Genomic DNA, 19,103 nt, shown 5'->3' with positions numbered 1-19,103 from the left:
AAACGTACCTACACCTGCTGAACCAAACTTGTAAAGAATTTAATTTGCAAAATAATGGGACCATTTATTTTTGATCACTTAATAGTTTAACGGATATATCGTAAAAACCATTCCGATTGGCACTAATGTCACTGTGGGCCAAGACCAACTCCACACTTGGTTTTAGCTTTACACTCACACCCCCCTACCCCATCAGATAAATAAAATTGAGTCCTCTAAAAAACGCAACACCAAAGGTAACATTTCAATGGACTGATAGTGGCCCCCATGTCCACGCTCCAGGTCAGCCATCAGATTAGATCTACATATAATATTGCACTGTCTCCCAATACTAACATAAGAAGCTATTAAAATTTTAGCTCAAGCAATACCTGGAAGTAGGTCAAATGTAAGTTGTAAGATTTATAGTGGTTTCTTAGGTTTACGTGAATGTTAGACATTGAAATGAAAGGACTTTTACGGATTTTATCGCGATTATTAAAAAACACCCTAATTTCAATAAAGAAGATGGCTGGAAGATATCACCTACTTGGAACCCAATAATACAAAAACTCAAGGCTAAACCCAAGAGCAGCGCTGCAAGACATCACGACACAGTGAGCTCATACTGCGTAGGTCGGACCATAAATAATTAATTAAAAATATGAAGGTAGAACGAGCAGCATCTTCTGTCAAGACGAACACCATCTCAGTCTGCCCGTGACCATGATACCTGCAAAGCCGTCGAAACGTCGGGAACTAAAACCAAAAATTAAACCGCGATAAAATCCGTAAAAGTCGTTTCATTTCAATTGTAAGATTTAATTATAGACTAATACACGTGAAAGTAAATAAATACTTGTAGTCTATACTTACATAAAACTTGAAAGTTCCCGTGTATTGATGTTTGTCACTCTTTCACGCAAAAACCACCGAACAGATTTAGACGAAACTTGATACAACGATAGTTTATAACCTGGATTAACACATGGGATAGCTCGTACCGAGCGGACCCGTAGGCTACAGCTAGCCTTATTAGAATTTTATTGTCTGTTTTGTAATATTTAAATAACCGTTGTACCTATACTAGAAGCATTTAAATAAAATTTATTATATTATACAAATTAACATTTTGATAGAAATATCGCAAAATGTTCGTTTATAAATAGTAAAGTAGGTAGTTGGTAGATAGCTATTCCGAATACAAGATGTCTGTTTTGTGTTCCATAACACCAGCACTGATGCTGTTGTAATCAGGTCAACTAGTGGTTACAACATCTTTTTGGTCCCGGTTCAGTTATTCATACAAATGTAGGCAATATGACAGCCAAGTCTAGCTCTCCATTAACACTAATATTCGAGTGTATGAGTGCTATCATAAAACCTGAAAACAGCAACCCAAAAGCTTTACTCGCGAATGAAAACTAAGGCTAAATGTAACACCATTTTGTTTTAATTCAAACTTCATCAAAATTTGATAAGCTGTTTAGCCGTTTAGAGACAACAAAACAAACTATAAACTTCAGGCTTTATAATTATTATTAATAGTGGTATGCGTTGGTCCCTGTGACTTAAAAGTAGTAGGTACAAAACTTAAAAGTTCCTATCACGACGATGTAAAACTATATTGAAACGGGACCGCTTAGCATTCATTTAATTTACAGACGTCTTCCCGCTTATTGTTTCCGTAAGACTATTATGTCCCACCTTACTTGTTTGTTTTAGTGTCACCTATAGGAGTCCTTTCTTCTAAGCGAATAAATAGTTCAAGTGCGAGTGGGAGTCTGACACCAAGGCGTCTGTCTAGTGAGGAAATACCTAACGTAAGGTATGGTAGCCTGCCATTGGTAGGGTACCGTACATTTAAGTATTCGTCAAGACTTACAATTATTTCAGAAGGGAATTATAAATTAATGTGGAATGAAGAAAGTTGTAAACACACCTGAACTGAACAAAACAGATCGGTAATACGCGCTTTTTAGGGTTCTGTAGCCAAAAGTAAAAAGGGAACCTTATGGAACATCATGTCATGTCTGTCTGTAACTCAGCAACTTTTTTCCGAATGTAATCATCACACTATATTTAAACTTGATTTGTAAAGTACCTTCATTAAATTATCATGAAAATAAATCATTAAAACCGTAAACGTAATTAACATCACCTGTCTTGACATCTCACAGGTAAAAATTTTGCTGTTTTGCATCATAATTGTATCGCCTTTGACTATGTTAACAGAAGGTGTCTATAAAAACGAAAATTAGTCATGAGCTTTGCCTCCGTTATCACAAAGTGTAACTGCAACGCCTGACTGATTAACTGAGCAACGTCGCGTGTTATAACATATTGCAATAGAAAACAAAGTTATTCAACAAGAGCCTTTGTAGAGTTTCACTTACATTTAGATAATAACTATTACTTTAATTGACCATGTGACGTAAAATTTTAAATTGTTTTGAAATGTCTAAATTACCAGTTTGGTCCTGCTAGAAAGAAGATTCCCTTTAAACTTGTTTTTGTTTAGGAATTTCATGGCAGTTTTAGCAGGAAGAGATTTAAAATTACTAATTTTAATTAAATGTGCGCTAAAAGATTTCTGAATAATTTTGTGGAAAAGGGGGAATTGCTCGAGCTCTGTGAGATGTTTCAGGTGGAGCTATAAGTAAGTACAATGTATGTTGGTAATATTTTTGTAATAGGTAGGTACTTACTTTTACTAACTTGTTTTTGACCGTGATTTTGGTTATGAACTTTGCACACCTATCTGCCTAATACAGAAAAAACAGATAAAGAATTCGTCTAAAAACCGGCGAGTCCGTCGATCAGCTGATTTCATACAGAATGCGAGCATACCAGTGGTATTGGCGAAATATTCGCGTGTTACGAATTTGAGTGGCGCGCGCGTTACATTTTTCGGTATTATTTTTAGCTTTGCGGCGCGGGCGCTCGGCGGCGCGCACACGGCGAGCCGCGCGCGCCGCGAGAGGACCGCAGCCCTATGCAGCCCCCCGCCTTCCCGGGCGGAGCGCCGCCCGTGGTGCGAGCCGCGCCCGGCGCCCGCGCCACGCTGCTGCTGCCGCTGCCCAGCGGCACGCCGCCGCTCACCTACACATGGTACGTGACTCCAGCTCTTATCCACTCGCGCACTCCCGCCGCTAGCATATAGGTTAGGTGGGACGGGATCGGCGCCTGCGTCGCGCCGGCAAGCGTTGTTTGTTTTTCGTGTGTCGATTATAAATACAACACCAGGAAGCTAGCTAAGACACTTGACACTTCGCCGCTAACTGTTATTATAATTTGGGGCATTTCGTAATAGAAAAATGTCAAGTCTAGGAACTAGTGCATGCACGAGGCGTTTTATTAAAAATAAAAACGGGATGCAGAGTTTTACGTTTGACCGTGGCGAGCGAGAATGTGTAATGTTTATTATATTTTTATAAAGTTTAATGCGGCCATAAAACGTTTGTTAGTGTTGCAGTTTTTTTGCTGTTCAACGTGATTCGCTATTGATCGATAGATACATTCGGGGTGTTTATGTGTGTGTGGTGTGTACAACAACTGTACCTACATGTGTCGTATGAGTAATAGTGCCGTTTGCCAATATTCTGGAGCTAAACACTTTCTCGATGCTCGTGGTCAATAGGTATGCGAGTGCACGCTCATGTATTATCTGAACTAGAGCAACCTGTATTTTCATAATGGTCCAGCGTGTTGTGCATAATGTAGGTAATAACTAACATGATACAGTGTTGCCTGGAGGTGAGCAGACCTCGCCGATGACGACACTGAGGCCTGACAAGCATTAGCCAAAACCAGATGTGTGATATCACGGCTTCCGGAGAACAAACGTAGCTTACTGTTTAGATAGAGCTGGCCGCTTGACAATGACCACTTGTTTGTGTTTCGCAAAATTAGAATTTAATTCCATTTGTTAAATTTTATTTTGCATTGAGCCAAGACGTAGGTAGTGTATTCCGTTGCTTTAGGTATATTATGTGACTTCACTGTGATTGTATTTGAAAGGTGTTTCCGAACAAATAGCTTTTACGACGATTTCAATCACACCGAAATACTAATATTACAGCAAACTGCGCGATTCCAATTTCTATCATTCATTTTCATTAAAATATTAACCTTTTATATCTACGCTTGTTTATTTTATTTTATTTGATGTGTAAACAAATACATTTAAAAGCTCGTAAACCCAGTTTTTTCGTAGAACTCGCTCTAGTTAACATGACAGCAGGATAACCGTATTTTTCTATTATTTTCTCTTACGTAACAACGCTGTGATGGGTAATGTAGACTTTAACAAGCGTTGTAGACAGTTTCTTAACAGAGAAAAAGCATTTAAAAATCGCGCACCACCTTAAACTGAGATCTGAAAGTCATGTGCCTACTGCAGGCATATGTGAAATAACACCTTTTAGGTAAATCCTTAAGCGCAATATATCTCACATGTGGTCGACAAACAAAACACAGGTTATTCTTTGGCAGCCAATGCGTTAAGTTTGGTAATAATAATATTCCATATCTTTCACACAACGCCATCTAATCTCAAAATTAGATAAACATGCTCATATATTTCTAAAACGTACATTAAATAGAAACACTATACCCAGACACAGAACAAATGATCCTGCTCATCACACAAATATTTATCCTGGTTGGGAATCGAACCCACGACTAGGCTATAGCAGTCAGGGTCACTAACCACAGAATGTAGACAATCAGCACGTAGATCATGGCAAAACAATATCTTTGTTATCTAATAAAAACTACTCTTTTATTTCAGGCTATAATCTCTTCATCGTCACTCATCAAAATCTATTCATTAGTTTTTGCTTGAATACATTGTAACATCCTCCCAATCTTTTACGGTAAAATATTAGTAGGATGTAAGGTTATGCTTCAATTTAGTTTATGTTGCACTATTGTTGTTTCAAGCAAAACATCTCCGTGAGTTTTCGGACCTGTCCCCGTTTAGCGAAACTTTCAAAATGATGGTAGTTTTTGGGCTCAAAAGAAAAAATGGAACCTTTAAAGGATTAATGTTTTGTCCGTCTGTCTGTCAGTAAAACCCTCAGGGTGACGTGTAGCTATCGAGCTAAAGAAAACAAACTTCAAAGTCAACTCAATCAAAAGATACAGTCGTATATGGTGCAAATTGACAATTAGACAATATCTATTTTTCATCCCCTAAATGTTAAGAGAAGTCCAGCCTTTCTTCACCAGATATTCCCCAGAAATATTTTATACGGGAAAACGTTTACAAAGACAGATAATCTTAAATTTAAGCAATTGGATTATTTTTACGAACTTTCGATTGAATGTCTATAGGTTTTACGAAATTATGCGCGAATCCGTCTCGGACTTGGCCCGTATTTTTACAGATACGAACTGTTTCAAACACCTGTTGTGTTGTTTTGTTTTGTTGACTGTTGGCCCGAACTAGTGAAACGGCAACTGAGTGAGGCTCGACACGCAAAATCTATTTTCGTTCACTGACATGCCCTACAATGGCCATGCTTCCATAATTTAGATTCATTTTTTTTTATGTACGGATTTTGTTTTATGCCAACGCACTGACCCGATCTACGTTTTTTTGTTATCTGTACTGTATTGTAATGAGCTAAGGAGTTTGTTTGTTTAAACGCGGTAATCTAGGAACGATTTATTAATCTAATAACGGTTTTATATGCGTGTTTTTACTAGAATAGCCCAACGATTCCTGGATCTAACTAAAGTCCTTAATCATGAGACGACCGTCGTTGGAGTTGCGAGACAAACTAATGGTTAGATTTGAATAATCCTCTAGTGTCAGGAGAATACACATTATTTCAAAATACATATAGGTATGTAATTCAAAAATAGTGGGTTTTCTACGGACTGACTTTTATTCTTTGACTAGCTGACCCAGCAAACGTCGTTTTGCCTATTAAATTATTCCTAGTTGTATGTATTTTTAATGCCACATTATAAAAATAAAAACATTTTTTTTTGTGTGAGCAACCCTTAACCCTTAGGGGTTTGAAAAATAGATGTTGTTCTATTCTCAGACCTACTGAATACGCATATAAAATTTGGTAAAAATCGGTAAAGCCGTTTCAGAGGAGTACGGTAACTAACATCGTGACACGGGAATTTTATATATTAGATTTGTTACTGTAAAACCCAACACCATCATAAGCATAGATGTGGAATAAGAGCCAAGTTCAATATTAAGTATGATATATTTTTATTCCTTCAACAGCAAGAGGTCTTCAACAACAAATGACAACTACAACAAGAAAAGTCTCTTAAACAAAATCTTAATTTAATAATTTCCTATATCTAAAAACACGGTAGCGTATCAAGCCAAGTCAAATTAGAGAACTGGCTTGCAGCTGCGTGTGTAATATACACACTACACGAACCACTTGGAGCCACTCTTGACCCCTTTAGGTACCTGCTTAGATAAACTGCAGTAAACGATAGAAAAATTAATGTAAATAAAATCCTAAAAATCAGTAAAGGAATCGCGGTAAAAGCTCGAAAAGGATCGATGATAGAACGGGTCAGACGGTTACCGGTAACTATTAGGTAACAAATAGGGTTCCCTGAAAAATCTTAGGATTTTGCGAAGTTTGGATTTTAAAAGTAACGAAACGTAAAGTTTATTAATTTACATTTGGAATTTAATTATGAAAGTCTTCTGCGGTATCTAAGAGCTGTAATAAAATCGATTTGGCCGTGACTGTTAATATATCTCTAACTAGCAGTTGCCCGCGACTTCGTCCGCGTGTTTTCAAGATATATGAAGTTATGACACCTTGGGTTACAATATCGCAATTTTCTTACGGAACCCTAATATTTTTTAAATAAATTTTAGCCTATGTTCAGCGGGGTTAATGTAGCTTCTCAACAGTGAAAGAATTTTTCAAATCGGTCCAGTAGTTTCGAAGCCTATTCATGTCAAACAAACAATCAAATATTTCCTCTTTATAATATAAGTATCTCTTCTAATATACACCGTGATTTTTTAGTCGTCTTACAAAAACAGCCCAGTTCATGTATTCAATGACTAGAACACGTTCATGATAAAAATATAGGTATATTTGAGATTTGAATAAATTTAAAATGCAATTTTAATTCAATATTATGATGCAATTCGTAGTTTTTTAGAAACACAGCTCTGTTGCGAGCGCGGTCCGAGCCTTGTATCAATGGTGAGGGGCGCGGGCGGCGGCGTTTTTATCATTTTTAGGGTTCCGTACGTCTGAATACAAAAACGGAACCCTTATAGGATCACTCGTCTGTCTGTCCGTCCGTCGCTTACAGTCAATTATCTCCGAATCTATTAGACCGATTAAGTTGAAATTTGGTACACATATCAATTCCTGTGACTCAAACACAGAGGTGTGACGTGAGCAGATGAAATCTGTATATGGGAGTCATTTTTGGGGAGGGAAGGGGGAAAAAAATTCTGAAAACTGCATCATGTGGCATATCAAATGAAAGGTCTTGTTGAGAAGATCTTAAATGTATTTTTTTGTAATTTTAAAATAAATAGTTTATAGGTGGAATGTGTGGGAGAACATATTTTTTAACTCCAAAAACATGATAGGTAACATCGTACGGAACCCTCTTCACGCGAGTTCAACTCGCACTTGTCCCCTTTTTTAAGAGTATTTTCAGATTTCTCTTGTTTAATTTTTCTTCGTACTTATTATCTTAGTTGATGATAAAAAAATTATAGTCGCGCCTAGGGGTATTTTACGTCGGATGCATGAACTGGGCTCCTTTTGTAAGACGACTAAAAAATCACCGTGCATAAAATTTTCGTGTGACGACGTTAGTTGCCGTGCTCCTCCGAAACGGCTTAACCGATTTTTACAAAATTTTATATGCGTATTCAGTAGGTCTGATAATCGACCAACATCTATTTTTCAAATCCCTAAGTGATAAGGGTTGCTCACACTAAAAAGAAATATTGTATTTTTTGGGCGAAATTTTTTGATTTTATTTTTTTTATAATGTGGCATTAAAAATACATACCACTAGAAATAATTCATTAGGCAAAAAGACGTTTGCTGGGTCAGCTAGTTAAAATATTAATTTAAAATTTAAAAAACCCTCGACCCTCATTAGAAACATGAAGGGAACTAGTTAAGACTTTCGAGCCCTAACAGCAGACCAGCTCAGAGGTTCCAGAAGACATTAGGTGTTTCAAATATCAGATCCTATATAAGCTTGCAAGTAAACTGAGCGTGTAACATTCCTATCCCACTTAACAAACGACCTGACGACCTTGAAGACCTGAACCGATTTCCGCCAAACATAGTCAAGAACACTCTCGACTCATAAACCTTTAAAACAAAAAAAAACGCATTCAAATCGGATCACCCGTTTGACAGCTACGATGCCACAGACAGACACATACACACACGTCAAACTTATAACACCCGGTCGTTTCTGCATCGGGGGTTAAAAACCAATCGACTGCAAGTAAAGGAGAAGGTCCAAAGATTTAGGTTATAATCACAAGAAGTATTTTGGTATTTTGTAATAGTTTTATCTCTAGTTAATTGGTACACGAATAACAATTGAACGTTTTGGTAAAGAAAAACGGAAGAACAACTTAATGTTGATACAGATTTAATGTTTGAAAGCGACGCGTCTCGCGGCAGATGCGCGACAATCGATACAACATTCAGTCGGCTAGTGTGCCAATTAATTTTACTATCAACATGTTCGATGTCGCTACGCGTACATTACACTTTATGTACAGACTAGCTGACCCAGCAAACGTATGGCAGAATATTTTTTTTCTAGTTGTATATATTTTAAAACCACATTATAAAAAAAAAAACAAACAGTTTCGTCGAAAAAAAATTTTTTTTTAGTGTGAAAAACCCTTAACACTTAGGGGTATGAAAAATAGATGTAAGCCAATTCTCAGACCTACTGAATGCGCATATAAAATTGGTAAAAATCGGTTAAGCCGTTTCGGAGGAGTACGGTAACTAACATCGTGACACGGGAATTTTATACATTAGAAGAAGATATTTGGAATTCCGAAATATGAACTGACTAGCTTGTGCTTGCGCTGTATCCGCGTGTTTATTCCCAAAAGTTAAACAAGATAAAGTTCCCAACAATCAAGCAACACGAGAGCTCTACTAAAAACTTTCTTGATTAAGTCATCATTATACCTCAGTGCGCTTCCATTTGAGTCCATATTCGAGTATATTTGTAAACATTCCGTTATTCTTCCCCAATTCCTCACCCAACAACTATTAAACAGCTCAACCGATTTCTATAATTTATGTCTAAGAACAGCCGGACATCATTCACCTTTAATAAAAAACAAACTAAATTAAAGTCGCTCAATTCGTTCGGTAGCCATGGTGCCACAGATAGACAGACATACACCAAGAACCAAAAACACTCACAAACTTTCTCTCCGTGAAAACCAACTCAAATAAAATATAAATTATAATTTAATTATTATGAGTTCCGGACAACTGGAAACAACGTCCAGTTTTTATATTAACACTCCTACCATTAGTTCTGAGCTTCACAAAGCTCCGTTTAAACGAAAGAAAACAACAAATAATTTTAAAATAAAATGTATTTCGCGAGGCAGCAAAAAACACGGCTCTGATTGAATTCATCCATTACATTCAATTTACTAGTTTTTGAGTAATATTTTAACTGTATTTTTAAATAAAGTCCGATAAGACAATATTGTTGTTTTTACAATATTGAAAGGCGATGCAAATTGAATATTGATTGAGTATTTGGCATAATAACTTACTTATATAAAGAACCAAAGATAGTACTGTTTTGAATAGATACTAGTGTAAAGATTAGAGGAATGGACAGGCAGCACTCTAGTATTGAATGTGATTCGCTAAGTAATTACAGAAATTCTTGAATAAAACTTGCTACAGTACATAATATGCTGAAGCTGTGCAGTGAAAGAGTGAAGGCTAGTCTCCGAGCAAGTTGCCCGCTCGGCCCCTCGCTCCGTACTTCTTCTTACTTACTTCATACAGGTTTAATTACCGAAATGCTCTGCGAATGGACGAGGGGTAGTTCGAGATATTGTGTGCAGATAAACTAACACAAACCGACGCAATTATAACATGATAGTGTCTAACTAGAGACTGAGGTATAACGATCTCAAATATTTGTTTGTTTGGCATGGCACCTACACACATTTTGTTGTATTTTCTGTAATAATATTGTAAACGAAAAAAACAGCGTGCTGCCGGGGAATTAGTTGCGCCGTTTCTTCTCTCACAGCGAAAGCACTTAGGAAGCGGTGAAGGGTGGGCGAAACTGGAAACATATTAGTCCCGGCGCTAAACTGTGTGTGTATATTATTGTATTCGGTTGACTTCGACGGCTGCGTGCCTGTGGTACTGTTGACATAACTGATTCGGGTAACTTTTTTAACTCTTGTTTTAACAGACATCTCTTGGACATGTTTGATAACGAATACACTATTTAAGTCAAGATTTTCTTAAATGCATTCATTAGTTATCCACTCGTTTATAACAAACGTACAGGGCTCCGATTGTACTATTTATCAATGGCCGATTGTTGAATGGCAATTGGATTAAATTTGAAATTCTTCCTATTCTCTTCAGCATTTTTCCTACACAATAATTGAAAATTTATTGCATTAACCTCAAGTGTACTGTCCCATACTAAATTTCCAATCATTGTGTAGGAAAAATGTTTAAAGGAATACGAAAAGTGTCGCTTTGAGCCGCTTTTCATTCTTTCATCGGCCATTGTAAATAGCAGAATTGGGGCCCAGGACTTGCGAACGTAAGCCTGACTGCCCTTTTCGGTTTCGGAAGCCTGAAATTTGAGTATGGGGGAATGAAGTTTACATTCCTCAGTAAACATTTGATTTAGTACTGACCGCCGGCGCGCCGCCGTTCATCTGATATTCGTTCGTCTTGGCATGATACTGCTAATTTATTTATCACAGATTTCTGCAGCTACAATATTGTAATACAGCATGCAACTGTATCAGAATATAATGGAATACTCGCGCTGTAAAATCGAATGGTGTTTGAAGTGTTTGCCTACAAGGTGGCGCCAAATGTACGAGTGGATATACCAAGTTGAGGAAAATATGTGTGGTTTTTATCTCAAGCTAATTATACATTCAGTATTAACAAAAATCCTTTTGGTTTAAAATAAGATAAAGTCACCTCGTGTAAGCGTGCACCGTAAGCTCTAAGTGGACATGAACTTTACAGTATTTTTAATCCCCGGCGCGGCGCATAAAAGGAGTGGTATAATTTCGTGTCTATGTATATGTGCGGCATCATAGGTCCCGATCGGATTGACCGATTTCAATTTGTCTGTTTTGTATTAAAGGTGAACTATGTGCGAGTGTACTGTGTTAGAGACCGAGACTTTTAAAAGTTATGGGGGGTGAAAGGTCTTATAGTCAGGATCAAAAATATAATTGTTCGTCAACAATTACCCGCGGCGTAAAGTTTTCATCTTCTTCTAATGTATAAAATTCCCGTGTCACGATGTGAGTTACCGTACTCCGCCGAAACGGCTTCGCCGATTTTTACCAAAATTTATATGCGTACTCAGTAGGTCTGAGAATCGACTAACATCTATTTTTCATACCCCTAAGTGTTAAGGGTTGCTCACACTAAAAAAATATATTTTATTTTTTGGACCATTTTTTTTTTGGTTTTATTTTTTTATAATGTGGCATTAAAAAATACATACAACTAGAAATAAATCATTACGCAAATTCGTATTACGCAATTCGTTTGCTGGGTCAGCTAGTATTTATATACGATTTCCCGTCAGGCATGAATCAATTACTAAAACGCGTTCCTTTATCTAAAACTTACATAAAAAGTTTTTACTAAATTCTGTTTTTAAGAAGAAGATTTTAACGAGTTAAAATCTGTTATTATATTGTCTGTTATTATATTGTAGTAGACACCCGATACAAACTGCAGAAGCGGCGGCTTTGAAAACTTTCATTAAAAAATCCTCCCTAAACTTTCTCCCCGTCCCATGACATGAAAAGTAAACGAATGCGTATAAAATAAGTTCTATTTAATTTCCACGTTGTCATGCTATCTTTCCAACGAGATATAAAAAGTTGCATTCGGTTAGGAATACGGTTTTCCTGTAGAATGCACATGACGGGTAACATCGGTGGCTGCGGTTTCCCTATCGTTTGTAGTTCTTATTACTGAAAAGTACTATTTGCGTATAGGTTTCCTTCAGTTGATGGTTCATGTGCAGAGCTAGGCGGGTTCCAATATAATCAGGTTTTCTAATAGATTCCGATGTGTATCTCAAGGCAATTTGTTGCCAGTTCATCGGTTTTCTTACAGCGAAATTTGTTGCAAGTGAATTCGATGTTTACCTTTGTCCAAGCATCGCGCTACAAGTTATGTACTTTGATTTGGTTATCTCGGGACTTTACCATCTAATTTCAATGTTAAAAATACAGCAATCGGTTTTTATTTAACTAGCAACCACTGAGGAGTTCCAGCTTCTGTCGACACATGAAATTATGATTATTACATTAACAGATTTAAAATAATGATGAAAAATTGCCCCTAAACTGTTAGTTTTCCCTTCGCTTTTTCATTGTTTGTTTGTTGTCATTAGACGTTGTCTTGGTGATTACAGCCAATTAAAAAAGTTACCAATTTTGCAATAAATCTTAAGGAAAAATAAACATTAAAATCGTACCACTCGGTAAGAAGTTCCTCACTTGCAAAGGCAGATATTTTTTTCGTGTCCTTAAAATTAAAAAGAGCTTTATCTCGAAGAATGTTTTAATTTATTTACCTAAGCAATTCTAGTACTAATTAGCCACTTAATAATATCCGTGGTTAAAACAAATGCACGCAGCTATTGGGAATGCCGGGCGAAAGCCGCTCTTTATATGGAGTCAGGGCGGGTATTGATCAAGTGAAACTAATTATTACAAACTGGCTTGGAGAGACGCGGCACGCCGGGCAGGCGTTTCAATCGCTATATTCCTCCCCCACGCACGTTCCTATGACATTGTCATTTAGCTTACCTTACTGAGATAAAATTTATTATTGCTTCAATAACTAATGATCATTTTAATGTACAGTTAATAGTGTTTAACGGAAAGTTACGGATATTTTACTGCTGTCCAGTTTACGAAACTTTTACGACTAGATTTTTTTTTGCGTTTTAGCGGTGTCGTATGTTTATAGGTACATGATTGTAAATTAAAACTTCGGTTACTAAACCGTATTAACAATTAACAAGCGATTACAATACCCATGGAAAAGGCACTCGACTTATGATATAAAAACACTAATGAGCTGTGCTTGAACACAGACCTAGCTTTCTTAGAAGGAAGACGAGACTTCGCAAAGCATAGCATATGAACATCTTGGTTTTAACAAATACAACTCTCTTACATTAAGCTCGACCGCCAAAACGTTTTAGACGCTTGCAGTATTTAACTGTGCACCGCGCTGGACCGCACACGGCAAACGTAAATTATCTCAGCCGGTTGCAACTGTTATTTATTGCTGAAATCAAAATAAACTTGTGTGTATCGACATGTAGCGGTAGTCGGTCACCTAAATAGACTCGGTTCAGCTCCGCGGGGAGACGACTGCGGCTTGCTGGACGGTTGCACAGACCTATTAGCGGCCCTTTTTATTTCAGCCGTAAAAAACAATTGCGAAACTAATAAGGAAATTCGACAAATTATAGATGAACGATATTATTATGTAGCCTATACTAATGTTATGAAGAGGAAAGATTTGTTTCTTTGGCACGAATAAGCTTCGAAGCTAATGGACCGATTTGAAAAATTCTTTCACTGTTGAGAAGCTACATTGTCCCCGCTGAACATAAGCTATAATTTATTTAAAAAATATAAGGGTTCCATAAGAAAATTGCGATATTGTTACCCAAGGTGTCATATCTTATATCGACCACGCGGAAGAAGTCGCGGGCAACTGCTAGTCGATTATAATTTGTAAACATCATTAGCAGTCATTATATTCCAGGGGATGTAATTAATGCAGGTAATAAGGTCCCTCTGTCTGCTCTAATGAGCATTGCTTTGACGGCTTTCCATTGACATCGCTCTCGCAAATGACTCCGTCAGGTACAGATTAATACAGATCGCGGATCCCGGATTCATACGGATTATTATACATCGGGTGGTATTAGATTTATCAATTAAAGATACAATAGCTATTTGCATATATGAAGTACTAGCTGTTGCCCGCGACTTCGTCCGCGTGTTGAGAAGATAAAAGGTAGCATTTTTTAATCCTCGTTTTTTAGAGCCCACGCAAGTTTTGCCCTTATTTGTAAGATTACTGCTCTGCTCCTTATAATCATAGCGCGATGGTAGAATATATCCTTAAGGCTTTAGTTAAATTTTGTTACATACTCGTAGGCTGTATAAATTTGTAAAATGAGTTATTTTGCCATAGAGGGTATCAATTTAAAGCCAGTAAATTAATATCTCGAAAGCTTAGATTTGCTCATACTAGGTACGATTGGATTATAAAATTTTAGTTACCAAGCTTCACGCTCGCAGTCTGTTGCGTTATTTTTGTCATATTTTAAGACTGTATTTAATATCTTGAACGTTGAAATACGAAATGAGAAGCAACAAAATTTAAATTTTTACCACATTTGTGAGTAACACGTTCCCTCATTTTTTGCCCCGTACTAAAACATTATATCTCTTTCCGCAGCTAAATTCTTCTGGAAATATATTATTGTCATTAGTGCCTAAAGCATAGTCCTTTCTTACATCCTTCCATTTACCTCGGTTAAAGGCTAACAGAGGGCAGTCAGAGACAGAAAAAATATGTAAACAAAAGGACTTTAAAAAGATATTTGTATAATTAAACTTTCCGCAGACAACACAAGCGCTCGCTCTCCTAGACCTGCAGCTATTTTAAATCTCTACAAAACATTTTGATCCTAGTTCCTTTTCACATATTAAAGGTGACTATGTAATCAAATACGACCGGTCAAGCACGAGGTGGAAATGCGACTGTGAGGGTTCCGCAACAAAAAAATAGTTTACCAACAAATTGACAGCCGTATCAATCATTGTTTGACTTCGCTGTTTGCTTTTATAAATTTTTGTTATAACGACAATAGATTATCTGTTTCAACAATGTAGGTAACACGGTTTGTGAGCTATAGCGTGATAATAGACGGGTGGTCAAACAGACAGGCAGGTTACGCTATAGAGTTTCTACCGTTTTAACTCTTTACTCTTCCTGTATTTCTTTCTCCGACAAGTTTACCTACCAATGTCAAAGTGGATATGTGCCAGAAATATCCATTGTGTTCCGTTAATAATAATATGCTCAGTTTTAGATATTAAATGAACTTTACCTAATATAAATGTGCGTACCTATCTGGTCTGGTCGTTTCGGCTATTTGTTAATATAAAATTGTATTAACGGTAAAAAGGATTCATTTTCCATAGTAATTACGCGTTAACATACCGATGCGACTTGAGTAGGTACACGTGTCTCCCGAGCAGGTCACGCCCGGACAAGCAAAATTACCAAATTATAATTAGAGCCTAGCATAACTACTGCTAGGACTAATTTAAAACAGCTCATTCAGAAAGATGTCTGCCAACCCAACGTTTACCTTATACTAACCAAAAATAAATGCGAGGTCCAGCACCGAGCGCTTCTAACGCCCTCTATGACGACGCGTGTGAAACGCTTTACCAATCAATGACCTATTACCGCTGAGTCTGTTTAGCGCCATCTGTCGGCGCTAACGAGAACTATTTTTCGTTTATTTATTTTTATGACCTAGGTTTACGGCGCGCTATAAAAAATTTGGTTCATGAATTCTGCGAATAGTTACTATTTTCCTTTTAAGCTATATCGGTATGATCTAGTTTTTAAGCGGATCTTATTATCGTCGGTGCGCGGGCGCATGCGATCTATTTCAGGAGTTCGGCAGTAGATGGGGCGAGCAATAGGTCACGAATGTGTACTGAAATGAAACATAATGAGATCGATATTTATTCAATTTTACTTTTTAACACCATGGATAAAATGGCGTCATGTCTATCATTGATTGCTAATAATCGTATTTTTTTATTTCTGAAACTAGAATATACAAATAGTGGAAAAGTTGTTTTGCTGACTAGATGCTTTTTTTGTTCCTTTGAGTCTTGCCTTTAACAAGACTTCTATTTCTAGTAAATACTCTCTTCTGAGGCTCCCTGGTACAGTCGTGAAAGTCGTGCCGGCTCGCTACCAGCGCACCTACAGTCTCTGTCAACGATTGTAAATCGATATCGACAGTTGTAAATAAAAACGGTTCATAAAACACAACAACTCACTGATATAACTAATTTATAACTTAAGAACTTGTTCAGATCTTCAGATTTATTCGCGCATAAGATTCTTACGCGCGAATAAATCTTAGCGGATATATTAATATTTGTAAGTCACCAACTGCCGTCAGCACCGTGCAGCAATAATTATTATTTTGCTGAAAATATATAAATCAAGACACATTTTGTTAAGACAATCTGTACTTAAAACTCTTAACGGTTTTTTTTATTATATGGATCAACATTCCCCTGTCCTTATCCCATTATTTTTAATGTGTTCGGACGTAGGTATGACTTTACGTGACTTGTGGACGTCATCTCACAAGAAAGACTCTTTGCAGCTTTCAATAAGGATAAACACCATTTAATTAAAAATGTTGTCTGTGAGCTTTAGGGGTAGGACGGGCAATATGTTAATTTCAAAATTAAAAGAAATCATAGTTATAATCATACGTCTAGGTAATTGTTTCTTCTCCTTTCTGTAACATTACTACATAATTGCTTTTTCCCCTATTGATCATAGGGTAATACGTTTTTTTTAAAGAATATCACTTTATAATGATGAAAGAATTTAACACATTCCTTTGTATTGTTTAAAAGGCTAAACTACGCCACTGAATATAATTAAATTAGGTATAGGGACAGCTTAAACCGCGAGAAAAGACAGGCTACTTTTTGCTTCGATAACCGATATCGAGCGAACCCTGAGAAAAATTGTGTTTTAAAATAACAACATTGGCGTAATTTTCCAGCAAAGTAATGTCGTTTAGGTTGCTCTGATGAGGATGTTGTCTCGTCCTGTTTCCTTTCGACCTATAAAATGTATTACCTGCGCAGTGGGTCGGTTTAAACACAAAAGAGAAATAATGAAGGTATTTCATCTACAATCATTTTAAAGATTTGTAATTTCTTAGTAATAACGCCCACCATAGATGATTCTTGCAAGCGCATTTATAACCAAGTAAATAACTTCCTTATTCATTAATGTCACTCACTAAACAGCACCCTGTATCTATACTAATATTATAAAGAGGAAAGATTTGATTGTTTGTTTGACACGAATAGGCTTCGAAACTACTGGACCGATTCGAAAAATTCTTTCACTGTTGAGAAGCTACATTAGTCCCGCTGATCACAGGCTATAATTTATTTTCAAAAATATTAGGGTTCCGTAAGAAAATTGCGACGTTTTATCCAAAGGTGTAAAATCGGAAACCTATTTCTACGTACGCTGCTAAAACTATTGACAATAGAACAAAATGATGTACTACGGGTTTGTAGATCTTTTTAATATCTATCTTCTAACCACGCGTACGAATTCGCGGGTAGCTGCAAGTCAGTTAATAATTGTCGTTCTGTCTTTGTGATTGTAAAGTGGCATCTAGAGACAGGCATATGTTACGACGTTATTCTACGAACGGAGGCTTCAAAACTTAATCGACAAATTCACCCAGACTCAGAACAACCATTTTCGGATCTCACATAATATACGTTTGGTGTACGCTGTGATCGAACACGCGACTCGTCGCGCACACTGAGTCTGGCGTGGTGAACTATTACCTCTAGGCTATTCGTGCATCATATATTCATATTTTAGCTCACATTCAATTCAAGTTCAGTAATAGAAACAGCTTGTTAGTTAGGCGCATTCCATTTCTTATTCTTCTGTTCAAATTTGGAAGCAACTCATTTATAAATGAATTCTGAAAACGTTCGGATTCACTTGCTAGGAATAAATTGAAAGCATTAATGAAATGATGATATTAAAATACCTTGACAAAACTGGCCAAGGGTGAGTCAGACTCACGCACTGAGCGTTCATTACATGCCTCTTAATAAATAATTAAAAGTTTGTACTACATTTCTTAATAACATTTCTATTAAATGAGGTTGCTACAAACTGACAATTTTCGCTGTTTTCTTATTGTTATAAAATTTTACGATTCTCATTGTAAGAGGGTAGTAGAGAGCTAAGGGTATATAAATTTCAGCTTGATACCTCGACACATTCTTCAGAAGGAGCATAATGTTATTGAAAAATATATAGATAAACGTATGGACAAAAATGATCCTATAAGAGTTTTGTTTGTTCTTACGGAACCTTAAAAATATAACAAAACATTTTCCGAATGATGCTAAAGAGGCTTATTAAAGTATCATGGAGCAGCCTGCTTCAGAGATAATTGCCTCTCTACGCGAGGAGCCTGACATGAGGATTACTCTGCTACAAATATGCTGGAGAGTGTATTATTATAAATACAAATATCACTATATTTGTTCATTGCACGTTTCGCGAAGGTTGTTTTCCTCCCGCCTACCTCACCACTTCACATTGTATTCAGGTTCACGATATTTTTCTAAATTCGAATCAGACTCTTTAATTATACGAGTTAAGTTTATACGAATTAAGATTTTTTTGGACCTACGACCTGGTGAAAGCTTCTTCGATTTGTAAGCATGTTTCACTTAATAACGTTTTGTAATGGCTGATCATATTTTGTTAAATAACTAAGGACCATAAAAGTCTGACGTCGAAGGAGAAGAGTGGAACTAAATCGTTTATCCTGTTTTACGGCGCCACAAACTGACACACGGCAGTCAAGGGCTAAATACAAGATGACCTCAGCTTGTCTTGAATCCTCGACTACGATTAGTTGAAACATGATTTATAAGTCGAGATTTTTTTATGTTGGGTCTTCTGCTTTTCTAAAGCGGGAATACGGGAATGGGTACCAATTGGGTGGAATCGCGAGGCTCA

The 19,103-nt window shown here is 36.8% G+C and overlaps 1 protein-coding gene across 1 annotated transcript in view; it reads left to right on the top strand.

The window, feature by feature from the left end:
* Positions 1 to 2,974: 2,974 nt before the first annotated feature.
* Positions 2,975 to 19,103, top strand: part of LOC113500165 (titin homolog) — a 151,231-nt gene continuing 135,102 nt past the window's right edge. The window contains exon 1 of the mRNA XM_026880866.1: positions 2,975 to 3,090. Coding sequence (XP_026736667.1) covers positions 2,975 to 3,090 — 116 coding nt within the window. The remainder of the gene's footprint in view (positions 3,091 to 19,103) is intronic.

Source organism: Trichoplusia ni, chromosome 13 (assembly GCF_003590095.1).
Source record: "Trichoplusia ni isolate ovarian cell line Hi5 chromosome 13, tn1, whole genome shotgun sequence".
Lineage (NCBI taxonomy): Eukaryota > Metazoa > Arthropoda > Insecta > Lepidoptera > Noctuidae > Trichoplusia > Trichoplusia ni.
This window is presented reverse-complemented; position numbering and strand designations above follow the sequence as displayed.